Raw genomic sequence first — 18,670 nt, forward strand, 5'->3', positions numbered from 1 at the left:
GATCCGGGCGGAGAAACCGACGGCCTGGAGCGCCGGCCCCGGCGGCCGTGCGTGCCCTGCGTGCGCGCTCTGGACGCCGGGGGCCGCGGGGCCGGGCCGGGAGGACAGACGAAGGTCTCGCGAAGTTTGCGGCCCTGGGGCGGGACCGGGTCGGAGTCCGGGTAAAGGACTGTTAGAATGGGCCGGCGAGGGATGCGTAGGGATTTAGGGCAGGAGCTCATGGAAGCTGCACTGGCCCGGGCCGGGCTCGGTCCTGCAGAGGACAGCCATGGCGAAACGGCCCCTGAAAGCTTCTACTCCAGCGCTCTCCTCCTGGGGCCTTTTGGTGTCCGGAGCAAGAGCCGGGTTCAGCGCGCGCCCCCTGCAAACCGCTACCCGTTTTACCCGCGCGGCACCTGGGACGCGGGCGGGTGAAGTGCTTGCTCAGGGCGTGAGGATGCGAGTCCTCCCCTGACTCCCACCCTGACCGGCGAGACCCCTGCCCCAAGTCGGTCCGCTCCACTCCTAACCCCTCGCGGCCTCGCCTGGAGCACGGACGCCAAGCGGCTACCCCTTTTGAAGAAACAAGGATTAATGTGTTGAACTCTAGAAGCGCGCCCCCCCCCCAAATGTCCGGGTGATTGAGATCACGGGCTGTTTTGTGTCTAAATGTTGAGCCGGTCCACACTTGACATTGGACACAACTGGGGGACTGAAAGCCTGTTTTACGTAATGCTGATGACAAATGATGTGCTATATAGTGAGACAAAACTGCTTGCATCTTGTTTGAACTTTCCACGGCACCATGAAGATACTGCATGGCCCCAATATTAGAAACCACAGCACTGCATCTTCCCTTTAAGAATATTTAACCAAACTCATTTGACATAGTGGCTAAATACAGAATCCCCGACTGGCTTTGTGATCTTCGGCAAGTTGTACCTCAGCTCTTCTGTACCTCACCTTCCTCATCCAAAAAAGAGATATGAATACCTACCTAATAGGATGAGGGTTAAATGAAACATACACATACAGAGCTTGACACACATTCAATAAATGCGGTCGTTACACTAGATCAACTCACACCTGATTAAGTTCTCCCCCCACCCCCGCCCCGCCCCAGGTCGCATCAATGTTAGGAACTTTCAGAGAATTCTTGACCCTCGCACTTGCAGATCCTCAAAATTAAGCACTCCCTGCTGCCACCACGTAAGGTACCTGATCTTAAACTTAACTGTGCTGTTCTACTCAGGGTTCTTTTAACAGCCCTTTAGGTCACTATGCCATTGAATACAAAGCCCAACTGTTAGGAACAGAGGTAGGCTGATGAATTGCAAACATCCTTGTCACGTGATAGTGAAGTCGGAAGCGGGGGAAGAGAGACAGCTGCCAGCTCCTGAAAACCCTAGAAACTGCAGGGGGCCTGGGGCATGACAGGAGGTGGCCTGGAAATTGACCAAGGAAGGCTGAGAGCCCCAGAATCCTGGTCTACCGGTTTTCCACCACTCCAGGTTCTAATAACTTCCTAAACTAACCCTTCACGTATATAATAAAGCATTCACAATTCCATGGGAAGGTAAATCTTTATTAACACTGAGTGCTATTTTAAAGAGTAACAGCCTGAGCCGATACTGAGACAGAGACACAGAGAGACTAGTTTCCCAGGGCAAACAATGTCAACACTGAGGACACCACTTAACCCTCTGGTTCCCAAATGCGCCAAGATTTTAAGTAACTGAGGTTAAAACAAAACAGACTCCTCCAAAGAGCTGTCTCTACTCACTGACTCCCTTTTTCTTCCCACTCTTTCTTGAACCCACTACTTTTCATCCCCACCACGACTTTCATCCCCACCACTCGATGAAAATGGATCATGACAAAAGCACCAGTGACCTCCACATCGCCAATGTCAGTGATCCAAATCAGCCTTCATCTTATTCAACCTATCAGGAGAATGAGAGCAAGAAATCAACTCTGTAGTTTCACAAGATTTATGAGACACGTGGTTACACGCGCAATTTTCTTACTGAGTTACCAGCTTTTAATGAGTTACTATCACAGGTGTTTAGAGATTAATTTTTTGTAACTTTTAAATAACTGTTCCTACGGGGAAAAAATGTGTCTCGCTTTCCAAACAACCAATTTACAAACATATGGAGCAAAACCTCTTCCAAAGGAAGCAGAAGCAACTGCTTTTATTGTTGTTTTCAGGCCACAGACTCTTTCAAAGGTTCTTATTTCCCACATTCTTAATAAGAAACCCCATCTACAGTGGTCCGATTATGACTCTCAAATGAGCTCTGGGAAAGGTAAAACCTAAGGAAGAGTCTTGGTTTTGATCTTTCATGAACTTTGCACCAATCAGCATATTTACATATGTCCTGCCAAGGAGAGAAGTTTAAAACATCACTGACGTGGTTTACTTAGTCTCATCATATAACAATGATCCAACACCTAATCTATAAATATAAGACACTGCTGTACCACATAACACCTTAGATATAAATACGGTATTTTTACATCAAGTTGCTGCTTCTTATTATATGTCAATTAAAGTTCAAGTCACTGTGGCATGAAGTCAAATTTTCGCTAGTCTTAATGACCATAAATGGTCGGGTAGGGAAATGCCAAATATGACAAAATAAAGGTTTCCAAGCCAACTTGGAAGCAAAACAGTTCTACGTAGTAGTATCGTAGAAAGGTCAGTTCTACGTAGTATCACTAGTGTGTAAATTTTCACACCTGAAGTTCCTCCTCTTATGTGATGAAGGCCTGATCTGTAAGTTGAAGAGCTCTGAACTGAACTTCTGATCTTGAGTCCAAGTCAGATCTGGAAATACTAAGGCAATGTCACTGGCAAAATTGTGGGCATAACATAAAAGCATGCTTTAGGCCTACTCGTAATGGAATATTATCTCAGGAGAAAGCAATTTCATAAAAGTCCTGATTTCAATTTACCGGTTTCTGCATCAATGTTGCAATATTAAACTGTGAATTTCAAATTTGCACATACGATCATATTCGTACAGTGATTTACAACTGTCAAAGCACTACGTATGTGATTCTCAAAAATGTTTGGCTTTACAGGACCTGAACCAAAAAGACTTCACAGTAGGTTTCAGTGCAAACCCGTATTGTGGTGGATTGTGCGTAATTATCTTCATACCAATAGAAGTATTCACTGTAACGCATAAATCCATTACACGAACCAAGAATGAGCTTCTAACTTATTTCAACAGACACAATATGTCGTATCACACACACATAATCTGTCCATATTTTAACTACTATTCTATAAATCTTTGATGTTTACACCAATAATGCCACTGGAATGGACTAATATTACATAGCAAAGTGTTTGACAAGGTAAAACAAGCTCTAAAGGGTTAAATTTGTTATAAAATGGGTCATAGGCTGAGAAGTCATTACTCATCCACAGTAATTATAAATCAGAGGATGACTGAGGGTCAATTACTACATGTCCAAATCTAGGAATGAATTAACTCCTTAGTAGATTAAAAAAAACAGAATGTCGTAAGTAATATTATACTTGGCAAATCTATAGCACAAAATTGGGTAGCCTTGTTTAGTATGAAAAGGAAAAATCTAGAATTTTAATACCCTTAAGATTCCGCATTAAGCCATCTTGACGAGAAATCTTTCTTAAAGTAACTCGCCCATACATAAGGTTGCCTAGATGCACACAACATACACACGTGTATGGTTCTCTAACGAAGCATCAGCTGAAGAGCAGCATTTCATACAGAGAGCCGAACAACTAGAGCTACACAATACAATACAGAGTTCCACTAATTATACCAGCAATCTGGCCTAGAAGGCAACACTCTCAAATAGTTTCTCCTGATGAAATTTGAAAACCAATACTGTAATTCATCTACTGAAATGATTTCCCTTAAGAAACAACACGCGAAACTGTAAGAGCTGCCAAGTCACGTCGTATTTCAATATCAGACTGCGAGCAGCTCTTAGAACAACATAAATCACACAGCTTTCGAACAGCTTAAAAAAAAAAAAAAAAAAAGCATCAAAATTTAGGTTGCCTCATGGTTCTTGTGTGGTGGTCGTTGTTTACTCTGTGCCTTCCAAGCGGCCCTTGAGGCTTTTCCACAGCATTCTTAAAAGTGTTATGTTTATTTTGCAAACGATGAGTCAACAGTATGCTAAATGATCAGTAGAAAGAAAATGCAGAAGATAAATTACATGTGTTCTTCCAAATGTAGAATGCTGCAGGTTCCCCGAGTTGGCAACACTTCCCAACCATCAGCCAGCTTCACGCTTTGCAGGATAAGGCCTCCTTACGTAGGGAACGATTGAGAATATTTGCTCCCCACACCCAGAGCCATTCAGGCATATACTGTGCAAAAAGAAACTAAAAATGAAAGAGAAAAAGACTGTAAGGTTAGAACCCAAAGTCATCGACAACAGAACGCACAGATCAGCAATCGTTTAAACCAACAAACATCACCAATCCCATTAAATACAAAAAAGGGAAAAACCTTAGGTGCTACTGCACTGAGCACCTACTTTTGTATAAGACCGTATGCTAGACTCTCTGGGGAACAGAAATGTGATCACCGCCCACCCGCCCCCTTTCTCTAATGAGGCGGGACAGACCTACACGCAGTGATACGATTTCATCTTTACTTAACGTGACATGAATAGTATGGAATGTGGATAAGAATTACAAATCAGCCCAGGAATAAAAGGCAGGTGAAAGAGAAAACTGCATACGTGCTTAGTACTGTGTGAGAAAACTGGGGACTGAGGGGCAGAGTGGTGCTAAGTTAAACAAACGCACTGAGTCAAAAACACCAGGACCCTGAGAGAGTGTCTTGAGGTGTGATGTGGAAGCCTCGGGGATACAGGGAGGATGTCCGCTGATGCTGCTCTGCTCCAGGGGGTCTCCAGGGCCACGTCCCCACAGGGGACATTCGGCAAGGTTCAGAAACAGTATTAGCTGTCACAAGTGGGGTGGTGGTGCTACCGGCATCTCGTGGGCAGAGGTCCAGGACGCTGTGAGCATCGTACAGCGCACAGGAAGGTCCCACAACAAGGAACGAACCAACCTCTACGCCACTAGTGCTCAGGTGGAGAAGCCCTGCGCAACACTGACGGATCTGTCCGAGACCGAGCAAAAGTTTAACACCTTGTGTGTGAAGGAGGGGAGATGATGGGCCCCTGGCAGGTGCTGATGTTCTAGCCTTGACCAGAGGTGTAATAATACAGGTCACTCCTTAAGAAACAGACCCAGGTCACTCTGCTATTCCAGGAACCACAGTGAACAAGGAGGGGGTCCCAGCACGATGAACTGTGGGGTGAGGGTCCCAGAGGTGCAGGTGTTCCCAGCAGGTTCCACAGAAGCTTCAGCTTAGCCACCTTGGAGACAAGGGTCCCGTGTTTGGCCTGGAGCCGTAAGTAACTACCTGTGAAAATGACCAAGGTCTCTTTGGACCTCTTTAAAGAGTCAGGATTTCATGGAAAAAAATACCCAAATACTCCTCCTTGGGGCCACCGTCCTAAAGCAAAAGGCTCTAAAATCCAAGGAGATGAAAGAAGGCAATATATGGTCCCTTAGGAGGACTCTGTAAGGAGGGTCACATTGAAACATGGGGGCGCCTGACACAGGCTAGGTAATCGGATGCCCCTCCAAAGGGCATTTTATTTTCAGTGTTTATTGAGTGGAGAGTGAAGCAGCATCTAGAAATCTGTTTGTTTTAAATCTCCTCTCATGACCTCTTGTCCACTACAGGGGGGACCAGCATCAAGATGGATTCTGCCCGTTTCCTAAGGACGGGCAGGCGGAGACTCATTGGCTTGTCCCAGGGAGGTTTCAGCACACTGGGCAGTGGGAGGGAAAGAGCTAATGGAAGAGGAGAGAATTTCATCCTCTGGGTACTGACGGATCAGCTCCGGAGGCTGACTCATCCGCCTGTTGAGATAACAGCAGTAACAGGAAAGGGATGCCAAGTGTCCAGGCACCGGGAACTGCGGAAAAGCCGGGGTGGGGGGGGTCTGGTTCTGCAAGGCTCTGGGCGCCTTCGGGGATCCTGACCCGTGTGTCCAGGCCTGCTCCTGACCAATGTGATACAGAGTAGCCTCCCCGGGGACCCGGCTCAGTAGGACTTGGGAACAACGAGCTGAGGGGAGGACGTCCACAGCGAGGGTACACATCCAGCTCATCGGAAAAGTGCACAGTGCTGAAAACACAAATGCCATGCGCTCCCCAGAGACTGAGACAGGCGGGACTTAAAAAGGTAAGAAACAAACGGGAATGGAGAAGATGGAAAGGAACTCAAAGAACGTGAGCTGGATCCTTAAACCGGAGCACTCTAAGGTTGAGAATCAGAATTCACAATCCTCATCTTTCAGCATCATGCTTCAATCAGATTCCCAAATGTCATTTTAAAAAGGTTTAGGATGCATTAACCTAATTACGAGAGCTGAGCGCACACTGTTACCTGGATGGAATGGGACCAGTATCCTGTGGTCCTTTTTGAAATGCCAAGGGTAGAAACAGCATGATGTGCGTACACTTGTGGCGAAGGCACCAACCACGGGCACTTGTGCAGAAAGCTGCCAGGGGTGGACACGTTGGTAGCTACGTAGAACGGGATTAGACTCTGTACGAAAATTCCTTTGGAAGCATATTCATACTGCAATGCTCTGCTGAAGTGGTCTAAGTAAGCCTGTTGAAACAGGAGGGGAAAAGACCTAATTTTTCAGGAACTCGGAAGAAATTCAGGAGAAAAAGAAGACTTAATGGTCATTTCAGGGAAAAAAATACAGCACAAGCAAACACGAGCTGCTGACAAAGAGCTCAACAAACTGGACCAAACCATCGTGATAAACATTGTCCTGCATGGTGATTTCACTTTCCAACTGGGGACGCGTTACCTTAGACGCAGAAAACGCCGCCAGCTGCGGGGTTGGCTTGCAGCAGGAGCCGGAGGAGATGGTGACGATGGCCCCTTTCTTCCTCTCCACCATCCCGGGTAACACTATGTGCACCATCAGACTGGCGGCGGCAACGTTCACGTTGACGATGTCCCAGAGCGTGTCCTCCGAGACCTGTGTGAAGTACTGCGGGTAGGGGTAGAACACGCCCACGTTGTTCACCAGGATGCCAACGTCTCTGTCCTTCAGGGCTTCCCGAATCAGGCCGTAGATCTCGCGGCCATTGCTGAAGTCCGCGACAATGACGTCAGTCTCCACTTTGTAGGTGTCAGCTATGTCTTTAGCGACCGTCTGCAGCTTCTCTTGGTTCCGACTGATCAGGACGATGTTGAGCCCACGGCTGGCCAACTCCTCTGCGTAGGCCCTTCCGATCCCATCTGTTGCGCCTACAGTACAAGCGGGGACAAGAGAGCAAACTCGTTTCTCAGTGTGACCTTTAAAATGGACTTTAAATACACTGTGTCCGGGTTTAATCAGAGAAGGATTCACAGTAGAAATAAACCGAGTTCTGTAAGTGATCAGTCAAGCACAAGGTCAAATCCATGACACAAGCTAGTCAAATACTCGCCCAGACACTCTGACAGGCAGAGGAAGAGCTGTTTTACATTCACCAAGTTGACTGTGAGACTCAGTGGGAAACTGTTTTCAAACTCTCATCTGGCTTGAACGAGTGCCAGGGGGTACTTTCCTGGGAAACAATGGTAAATTAAGATGAAATTTAAAATAAGGGAAGTGTTTCTGAAAGTGGTACCAGTTTGTAAGGACACTTTGAAAACAGAGAGCAAAAAGGAAAAGCAAAGGCTAGGAAGGTGGGGCTGGAGCTGGACTGGGAACAGGAGGGGCAGAATGAGAAGCACAGAAATCACAGGGAAATTCTTCCAGGACGAGGGCGGTAAGAAATGCGCACATAATCGTAACAGAGTAGTTTTATTTTTTTATCCCATGAAAACATTACATCAAATTCAGTAACTCCAGGAATGATGCATCCAACCTAAAACACAGATTAAACAGGAAAGATGATTTCATTTTTAGATTAGGCAAGAACTGAAAACTCATCTCTTACCACTCACGACTGCCCATCTTCCATACTGCTTGATCAGGTCTGCTCTGCTCACCAGGCGCGGGATGAAATGCAGCCTGATGAGGCTGTAGAAGTCACAGACGACGGTGATGCTCTTTCTGGCCGTGTACCAGGCTCCAACCAAGGCGAGGGCTTCCATGTAGCAGTTGCAGGACCTGGCGATTTCCCTGTACAAGAGGTAGAAGCTGTCGACGGCAGCCATGGCAGCCTGCAAGGGAGGGCAGCGAGAGAGAGGTGGCCTCTGCTTAGTAAGTTAAAGGAACATGCACAGTGCGCGGGAAGAAAGGAATCCGAGGACATCAGAGCTTAACAATTTTGCATTCAATAACAGTAACCGTTCAGATGCACATAGCCCATGGATCCAGACAACTTATGATCTCATTATTTAACATCTGTAGCTTATAAAGTTCTTTCCTTCCAAGAAGATCAGTCAACATAGTTATCAAGAGTTACCAAATTCCTACTAAAATCCAGGCACTGCGGCGCTAAATGTTGTGGCTACGGGGATAAACACAACATGCCCTATGCCAGAAAAAGCTCCTGGTCCAGCACAGCGGCAGACACAGAGCTTTTAATTCACGTAACAGCTGAGAGGTATGTTTCTTTCTTTTACTGAATTTATATGTATTCAAAACCGGCAAGCGCGGAGGGCCTACTATCCCTGGAGAGACAGAGGAGAAGAAACAGAGGCAATATTAAGACAGGGCCTTGGCCTCAAAGACCTTACAACCCATTTGTGACAAAACTAAGCTCTAATAAACTTTAACATCAAATAAACATAAATTAGATTATGTATAAATAATATTCATAAATGTATATTTAAAAAGAGATACTCCCCAAACTTGAAGAATTGTTTTCTCAAACGATACTGCATAAGCACGCTCCACTGTGCTGATGTCACTGGCACACCACTACCTTTCCCTGGCCCCTTAACGTTTGGGGAAAGAAAAGCCCAATTCAATTCTTGTGAGTATTCACACAGCAAGCATCGCGACGCACCTATTATGTGCCATGTACCGTGACAGATGCTAAGGACTCAAAGATGAAGTAAATAACTACCTAGAAGAAGAGACGAACATTTAACAAAACAACTTTAAATGCCATACGAACTGGTGTATGTACGCCTGTGCTCAGAAAGGAAGAGAAAGCCCGGGCACGACCAAGGCTGATGAACTTCATCCTGGACTAGACCCAGGAAGCCACTGAGGCCTGAGCCAACTGTGTGCTATCAAGTGAGGGTCAAACATCAAGAAGATCAGAACAGACCACAATTAAATTCCAGGGAGCTCTGATATGCACAAACACAAGGATACAGCATTTATTGTATATTAATAAAAGAAAATAGATTTAAGCCAAACAAACATTTATATAAAACTTCTGGAAGTGGCCCCTTTCATAGAAACTGCATTAGAATAGGAAAAAAATAAATCCTGAAACTAAGAAAAATCCCTGACAATAGCAGCAAAAGTTGGCATAAGCTTAAGGAAGAATAAGTGAATTCCTTCCCACTCGACCGCAATGCAATTTGAGCTCAACCAAGGTTTGCAGAGTGGAGAAAACAAATTAACCTCTGGAATGGAACACAATGTAAGAATGATATCACACTGTGGTAACAGGCACATAAAATAACGAAAAAACTACTGAATATAAATATGTATACATCGATATCTATCTGCGTGTTGAGTATGCACCTGAGTGTGCAGTCCAAATTACAAACCAACAAAACATACAAAAGAAATATGACAGAAAACTGAAAGAAATAGGCAGCAGGATTCCTAAATGCCTCACAATGAGGATATAACCCCTCAAACGTTAAAATTTCCACTCCTACTGTAACTCTAAATGGGTGTGGCATTAAGTAAGTTAAAGAAACGTCCTTCTCAAATAGCAATACAGGAAATGACTGAAGGGGCCACCTTATTTCCAGTAAGTAAAGTGCTGTACACTTTGGGGTTCTGTTCAGAGAAACTTACCTCCTACGACAAGGATGCCAAGATTGGTCAAGAAAAGAAAACATTATAAACTTGATTAAGCACACAAACCAATTACTTAATAAGATAAAAACAATTACATGCTCCTCTGGGGTAATGCTTCTTCATGGACCACACTGGCTGAGATTCCCTAAAACATGAACTGTCAAGATCAATGCAGTCTGGGCTGAAGATGCTTTCTTTTTCTGGTCCGTCCGCCCCACTAAGGCCGTACGCTCCAGGCACTGCTCCAAATCCTCTGAAAGACGCTCACAGTCACGGTCATCCACCTTAAACGTGTTCACCCCTTTTCTGCTGTGCATGAGTGCCTCTCAAAGCTTCCGGATGCTAGCGATGAGGTAGTGACGTGTCACCCCCTCCAAGGGTCCCCGCTGCTGCACCAGCTCAACACACGGCCCCCTCCTGAGGAGGCAGGCGCCGGCTGCAGAGGCCCCTGCCGGGCACTGAGCACACTCACACTGGCTGCCGTCCCCGAATGGCGCTAATTCGATTCCCAGAGCAACAGCCAAAACATTAGCTTCTTACAAGGAAGAACTTTATAAAAACTGAGAATCCAAACCCAACCACCCTAAGTTAGGAGTTCCTGAGATAACTTTTTAAAGTGGACACGTGCCTTTTGTCATAATTAATCAAATACTAGGCCATGAAGAAAGCAAATGTGAAACATAATACTTGTATGCACCAGTACTTTTCAAACAAAATGTGATAAAATTCGAAATAACAAAACTATGACCAAGAAACTAGATACTTGGAACATTAAATCTATTCTTCAAAATAACAGGTGGGCATACATCTAAAATGTTAAAACAGTGTTTTCAATGAAAAACTGAAAACCACGTATCAAGGACTAATGGATCGTAGCCAAAGAAATACTTGTGAGAAAATGAATTGCAGGAGTGTCTGTAATAGGGTTCCAGTTAAAAAGGTCAGGTATGCCTCAGAGAATGACTCATCCCAAGGGGAAGCTGTGTAAAGGGAACTTCGACCCTCTCAAACACCATTTTTTTCAAGAATTGAACATCTCAGAAGGAAAAACTTCAGCAAAAGAAGCCTGACTGCGACCGAGTTCCCCGATTTTTCTGCTCAAGTCATTAAGTACCCGTGGTTTCCTCTTACCTCCTCTGCCAGCCCTGGGCCTTCAGGAATACACTGCTCTGTCTTCTCTTCAGGACAAGCTGTGAACAAAAACCAACAGGAAACAAATGCCTCTCCTTCACAGCTCAGCTGGGATAAGTTTATATAAAACTACGACCAAAGCGTTTTAAAAGTTAAGGAAACGGAACAACTCTCGTGCCGTGATTCCCTGCGCAGGCAGCGACACATCCCCTGGTCTGGGAAAAAGGCAGGCGCCGCCAGTGCCCGTCTGGTGGAAGGCTGGGCTGGGAGGCATCCCGGCTCCTGCACCTTGTTCCTTAAGGAACATTTCGTCACACAGGACAAAATCTGTCCAGACAGCTTGGAGGGAGACCCAGGACGGCAAGCATACGCCCTGCCCCCGACCTGTCCCGGGCATCTGCTGGGCTTCCCCGGACCTCATCCTCCTCTCTGCAAACCACTGTGCTCGCTCCAGCCACAGAGCAGTAGACCCTCCGCTCGGCCGCAGCACCTGTTCCACACTCCAGGCAGATCCCGGCTGCCCACCTGAGCACGTGGGTCCTGGGCTGGCGGCAACAGCAGGGAGGAATGGCCCCTTCCAGCCTGCCTGGGGCCGGGGGCTTACGGATACGGAGACGGAAGGAAACGCCAGTGCCACCTTTCCCCTCTCCCTCTGCCCTAGACACCGCCTGGTGCCTGTTTCGGTTTTGAAACCCCCCACCCAAAGCTGCGTTCCCTGGGGGGCCGCATCTCCCCACACACCCCTCCAGCACCTCACACAACCCGTGGCGCGGACGGACAGGAGCGCCCAGACCAGCTGCTGCATGAAATCGCACCACCCAGCCTAGCTCAGCTCAGTCCCGTCCCGCGGGGAGGGGACCACCAACACCTGCGATCCTTTACAAAGAGAAACCCCTCGTGGGCAAGGCCCCCAGGGCCGTCCTGCGCAGGCCCAGCAGGAGCTGTACAGGCATCGGAGGGGAGCAGAGACCAGCGGTGCCAGGGCCTCCAACCCCGCTTCTCAACTCCACCCACTGGATACCCCGGCACCACCAGTCAGGGGGGACCGTCACGGTATTTTAAATTGCAATTCCGTCACAGACAGCTACCTTACACGTTGATTATCATTGCTGGATTTTATTTTTAATCGCGGATCATCAGAGGGCTGACGGCATTCTAGGTCTGAGATGCATCTCATCGTTCCCCAGAGGCAGCTCAACGTGGACAGACCTGACTCACGCCAACCAAACTCACAAAAGACTGATAAATTCAAAAGCCAATTTAGTTATGAATAATAAATGATGCAGCCAAGAAGTCTAAACACGCACGGTCACTAGGCTGTAGGAAAGTCTACAAACTACTAGAACAGCAATGAAGAAAGCAGTAAGTGTGGGACGCCGAGGACCCGTGCTGGGTCTCTCAACAGAGCGATTCCCCAGGGAGGAGGGCAGGGGCAAGACGTGCCCAGGAACAGCCCAGCCTGCCGGGAAATGGTGACAACAGCAACGAGCTCACAGCACGGGATGCGCACCCAGGGGTGGAAACAGGGCCGGGAGGGGAGCCCAGGCTGTGAGATGCCTTTATGCCACACAGAAACGTTGGGCCAAAGGCAGGAGCTCATCAAGTTTAGCGCAAAAGGCAGCTGGCGGCGGTGGAGGGGCAGTGGCCTTGCGGGCAGGAAGTCAGGCGGCCTGGGCCCTGGTCCATCCAGACGGGGACGAAGCAAAGCTAGACGGAGAGCACGCAGCTTTGTGACCGACTCCCTGCCGCTCCTCAGACACGCCAGATATTTTCACCCATTTGCTCACACCTCGATGGACCATAAATGGCAAAGGACTGGAAATTCTACATGCCCGACATCCTCTTAATCCTCTCCCCATCGGTAAGTAGCTGATGGAAAATAATGTCTTTCTAATGGAGGAAGAAATCAGGACTCCCCCCAAAGCCATTCAGTTCTAGGAAAGCTCGTGGAAGCAGTTTTAAAGGGGTTTCCTACACACTTAGGTCGAGAAGCCTACCAAGGCACGCACAGATAGCAGGCTGCTCTTCACTTGCTTTGGGGCTTTGACTAGTTCATTGTTCTGTGGATAGGTACTAGTCTAAAACCTAGAGAAATCCATTACTTAGAAAGCAACACTGAAACACAGTAAAATCCTGGTCCCTGTACACCCTACCTGTACAAGTTATTATAAAGCTTTGTTTTCTTGCCTCTACGGAAACTAAGACATCAGCGAACAACAGAGGCAAACAGTCAGAACTGTCCCCGAAATAGGAAACGCAGTGCAATTCCCTACTGTCTTCTAGGCATTTTCTACTTCTCCAGGGCAATACTCATCAGGGCTAAAGGACCCTTAGGTAAGCTACGGAGTCTGAGTGATTATGACGTGTCAGGGTAGACGCACCCTCGGCAGAAATGGCACCACTGGCCAGTGACACTGATACACGGGAGGCTCCGCACGTGCCGGAGTAGGGGGCACATGGGGTCTCCATACCTTCCTATCGAGTTTATTATAAACCCAAAACTGCTCCAAAAGAGCCTAAAAAACCCCTTTGAGGTAACATCACAACTATGAAGGCATCATGGGAAAACTATGGTCGAGACTCCAGGAGCAAAGTCACGTCTTCAAAGCGCGGCTGCTGTGCCTGTAACATTATCCTGACCTACAGTTTAGCTGACTCGACATCACCGTGAAAAAGGCGATCAGACCTAATACAAAACCCTTCGGGAATCAAAGAGCTCTGGGAGCAGTGTCTTGGCTGAAACACAGGCATCCCCAAGCTATCCAAATGAATGCTACCTGGGGGTGATGCTACAAGAACATAAGACAGATTGTCCAAAATGTTTTCAAAGAAAATAAAGCAAGTATGATGGAAAAAAGACAATTGAAACACCACCAAACAAAAGGTAGTGGGGTGGGTAGATAATGGCCCTCCCATATGCCCACACCCTAATCCTCAAAACTCGTAAACATGTCACCTCGTGTAGCAAGGGGACTTTGAAGATTAAGGATCTTGAGATGGGGAGAAGATCCTGCATTATCCAGGTGGGTCCAACGTGATCACACGTGTCCTTATTAGATGGAGGCAGAAGGGTCAGAATCAGAGAAGGAGTTGTGACCAAGAAGCAGAGGTCAGAGAGCGCGAGGGAGATTTGAAGACCAGAGGCTGCTGGACTGAAGATGCAGAGAGGGGTCACAGGTCAAGGAAGGCAGGCACCTCCAGAATCTGACAAAGGCCAGGATACGGACTCTCCCCAGAGCCTCCCCGAGCGACACAACCGTGCTGACACCCTGGCTTTAGTCCAGTGGGACTGACTTGAGACTTCTGACCTCCAGAACTGTAAGAGAATAACTATGCCTTGTTTTAAGGCACTGAGCTTGTAGCACTTTGTTACAGCAGTCATAGGAAATTAAGATGGAGGGACGGACAGACTGCCAGTCTAGTTTTTAAGACAGTATAGAGACAAGTTGCAAATCCTGAAACATCCCTCAAACCAAAACCTTCCAGTGTATTCAGGAAGCAGAAAGTATCCTCAGAGGCTCCTCAGATCTTCGACTGGCTGAGGCCGTCCTCACCACCCCCGTCAACAGCCGGCACTTTCCAGTAAGGCTGCAGGGTTAGGACTTTAAACCTTTTTTTAATAGAAATCTCACTTCACTCAGACCCTTGCTCTCAGCACTCCCATCCTGTCTCTCCTCGCAAGCCCAGCTCAAGTCCCATCCCTTCTCCCCAGCTCAGTCCCAGGACCCGCAGACAAGCACCACGACACGCCAGCCCTGTGGATGGACCCATGGACGGGAGGCCCACGCCCCTCTTCCTTTCCCTTCCCAGGTCTCCACACCCACCAGCATGAGTTCCCCTCCGTCTCTCTCCCCCACGTCACACTTAAACACTTAAACAGAATGCGGAGCAGTGCAGTAACTGGACTCTATCTTGGTTCCTCAACTAGAACACAGGCCTCTCGAGGGCAGGAAATATATCTAAAACTAATTTTTCTGTAATTTAAGAAAACTGGAAAATGTACACAAAAGTTGTAAAACCTATTATGCACAGTTCAAAGAGTAATGAACAAAACACCCGCACAGACACCCTACTTCACAAATCAAAGCAGTCTTGGAAGCCCCGATGCTTCCTCCCTGGTCACATCCCCTTCTGCCACCTGGGGTCGGGGGGCGGGTAATCAATCTCCTAAATTCTGATGTAATATTCCCTTTTTTTTTTTTTTAATAGTTGTACTATTACTGCAGCGTGGATTCTGAAATATTCCGTTTTCCCTGGTTCTGACCTTTACATAAAGGAATCAAACCCCTTCGGTATGCTTTGGTGCCTTCTTTCACTCAGCGCTGTCTTTGAGACTCACCCACGCCTCCATAGCTGTAGGCCATATACTCTCACTGCCACGCTACCTCACGGTACAGACACACAATGCATATAACCATTCTACTGCTGATGGGTTGTTCTCGTTGGTTTTCACTTTACAATTATGAACGGCACTGCCATGAACCTTCTCGTGCATGTCTCCTAGGCACGTGTACAAGAGTTCCTCAAAGGGATAGGCCTATGAGTCGAACTGCTGGGCCACAGGGCATCCAGGCATACAGCGAGATGTTGCCAAAGCGGCTGCACCGATTTACACGCCCACCAGCAGCAAGTGTGAGCGCATGCTGTCTCCTCTCGATGGCTGGCAACGTCCACCAGTTCACTTCCTGCCAAAGGCTGGCTGTGAAATGGGATCTCACCATGGTTTTCACTGGCATTTCCTGACTACTAATAAGGCTGACTGGCACTCCTTTGATGTTTATGTGCTGTTTGTGTTTTCTCATCTATGAAATGCCTGTTCCTAGCTTTTGACGTGTTGTCTTCTTTTTCTTTCAGAGTTAGAAGAATTCTTTCCATATTGTAGATACTAGTTCTCTGTATGCTTTGTCTCTCTATAGTGACTTTGATGAACTGAATGTCTTAATATTAATGTAGTCAAATTTATCTATCTTTTCCCCGCATGGTTTGTGCTTGTCATGTTTTATTTCAGAAATTCCATCCTAGTCCCAAGTCATAAAGATATTTTCCCATATTATTTTCCAAAATTTTTTTTACAGTTTTGTTTTTCAGATTTAACTCTTTAATCCTCCCATAGCCTTGTGATGGTGTGAGGCTGGGATCACATCCATCTTTACTATTCCTCCTCAGCACCTGGCATGGTGCCAGGTATATGACATTTATTTAACAAACAGAAGCAAATAATGCTTTGTGTTCAAAGTTCAAACTTCCCTCTCGGGGAGAGAAAACTTGAGAAGCTTCTCAAACTTTGCATCAGCACTTTGACGAAGTTATTATTGGTGTATCATGACTTTCTGGAATTTCCTTACCTTCCTTTGCCAAGTTTCAGTATACCACTACCATGAATTGCATGGAAAGAGCAGAACACGGGAGTTCTCATCCAAGATCCGATAACCCTCAGGTTCAGGTCTCCCTTTGTGCAGTGGGAATTAAAATAATAATAGCATCTTCTCCTAGATATAGACCCAAGATAACCGAAGACTTAGGCTCACACAAAAACTTGTACAGCTGTGTTCACAGCAGCATTATTCACGAGCTAAAAAGTGGAAACAACCCAAATGTCCAACAACAGAGGAATGGATAAACAAAATGTGGTCTATCCACATAATGGAATACTATTCAGCAATAAAAAGAATGAAGTATGGATACATGCTATGCCATGGACAAACCTTGAGAACAGTATGCTGAGCAAAAGAAGCCAGACAAAAGGAGACACATCATGGGATTCTACGTATATGAAATGTCCAGAAAAGGCAAATCCAGAGACAGAAAGTAGATTAGGGCTGCCACAGGGGGAGTGGGAAATGGGGAGCGACTGCTAATGGGGTGGGATTTCTTTGGGGGATGATAAGAATGTTCTGGAATTAAATAGTGGTGAGGACTGTACACCATGAATATGCTGCTATGAGCAGTACATGTTTAAATGGCTAAAATGGTGAATTTTATGTTATGTGAATTTTATCTCAAAAAGAAAAAATCTGCTAAAAAAAATACCAATTTGTTGAACTCTATGCCCCTGGAACATTACTGTAGTGATTATAACCACAGACTTTGAATATAGACATTCTGGATTCGAATCCACGCTCCCCATATAAGAGCTGTGTGTCTTGGGTGAAGGTGACATTACTTCACCTGAGCTTTCCTTACATCACCTGTAAACACGGGGCTAATAGCTCCTGCCTAAGATTATAATGAGAATTAAAGTAGATCATATGTAAAAAGCACTCAGAACAGAGCCCAGAACATAACTGCTCCATAAACCTTGGCTATTAGCCACTATAGTTCAGTGTTCAACGTTAGCTCTTGTCTATTTGTAGTGCTCAGGGTTAAAACTGAGAGCTGGCTTTATGCAAAAGACTCCACTAAGTGCTTTATTCCCATCATTGTACTTGCCCTCTCATCAACCTTACGAGGCAGAGTTTTAATCGTTCCCAGTTTACAGACGGGGAAACTGAGGCTTGCCGAGGTAAAGTGAAGAATTGGGCTGTGGGAATTCAGATCAAGGTCTACCAAAGTCCTGAGCCCTGGCTGGCGACGCCCACTGTAAGACCCCCAGGCAGGCATCTTGCTAGCATCACCGAGAGGGCCGCTGAGTTTGGCTTCAAGCGCCGGTCTGTGTCTGGGCTGCACGTTCATTGGGAACAGCGACAGCCTCCCTGGTCTCCAGAACCCTTCCCCTCCAGCACCGGGCAGGGCCGAACAAATGACCGCCGCTGGGGAACTGGTGGGGCCCTTTCTCCAAGAGCTCCCTTATTCTGAATTACTTCTACTTCAGAACAAAGACGACGACAACGAATCCCACTCAGACCAAGTCCTTTGGAAACGACAATAAAGCACAAAGGGGTGATCTTCAGAGCCTCGTGCGGAGCACCTGGGTCAGGTCTGGGAAAGAGTGGGACCCGCGCTCGGGGTGGCTGGGGCCCCAGGTCGGCCGGGTCCTGGGGGAGGGGCGGGCCCAGAAAAGGGAGTCCTGTGTGGGTGCAACGCCGGGATGGAGCTGTGGAAGGGGCGCTCTTGGGGGACACTCTGGAAGGAGGGAAGCTGGGGGCGGGGTCCGAGGGAAGGGAGGGACGAAAGGGTCCGGGAGGCCTGGGTGTCTCGGCGCTGAGGGCACTAGTCCAGGGGGGCGTGGTGGGGCGCAGAAGGAGGCGCCGGGCCGAAGTCCCAGTGGGCGCCGAGGGAAACCAGGAGGGTCTGGGGCCCAGGGCCTGGCGTGGGGGGCGCGGTACCTGCAGAGGCGACGCAGTCTCGGAGCCGGTCCCACCAAAGACGCTCGGCCACCACCCCGTCGCCGCCGCCGCAGCTACAACGGGCCGCGCCCCCACGTGACCCGCGCACGCGCTGTGGGCGGGGCCGTTGCGGGACCCGCCCCCCGGCCTCCCGAGTGCGCGTGCGCAGTGGTTGCCGTGGGGACCAGGGAAGCGTATGCCTGCCAACGACGCACACGCAGACGCAGAGTGCCCTGGCGGGCTGGGGCACGTAGTGATCCCAC

General features: G+C 47.6%; 1 protein-coding gene across 3 annotated transcripts; it reads right to left on the reverse strand.

The window, feature by feature from the left end:
* Positions 1-1,601: 1,601 nt before the first annotated feature.
* HSDL1 (hydroxysteroid dehydrogenase like 1) lies at positions 1,602-18,486 on the reverse strand. Of its 3 annotated transcripts, none has more exons than XM_082677926.1 (6): positions 18,408-18,486; positions 11,143-11,201; positions 8,018-8,202; positions 6,895-7,340; positions 6,459-6,686; positions 1,602-4,369 (listed from the first exon to the last, which is right to left on the reverse strand). In XM_082677926.1, the coding sequence occupies exons 3-6, from the start codon at positions 8,172-8,174 to the stop codon at positions 4,271-4,273; spliced, it is 930 nt and encodes a 309-aa protein (XP_082534052.1). In that variant the 5' UTR covers positions 8,175-8,202; positions 11,143-11,201; positions 18,408-18,486; the 3' UTR covers positions 1,602-4,270. The 3 variants fall into 3 exon arrangements, with proteins under 3 accessions (XP_082534052.1, XP_082534050.1, XP_082534051.1); XM_082677924.1 differs by having other exon boundaries at positions 8,018-8,243; XM_082677925.1 differs by lacking the exon at positions 11,143-11,201 and having other exon boundaries at positions 8,018-8,243; positions 18,408-18,475.
* Positions 18,487-18,670: the final 184 nt, after the last annotated feature.

Source organism: Grampus griseus (assembly GCF_964374135.1).
Source record: "Grampus griseus genome assembly, chromosome: 19".
Classification (NCBI taxonomy): Eukaryota; Metazoa; Chordata; class Mammalia; order Artiodactyla; family Delphinidae; genus Grampus; species Grampus griseus.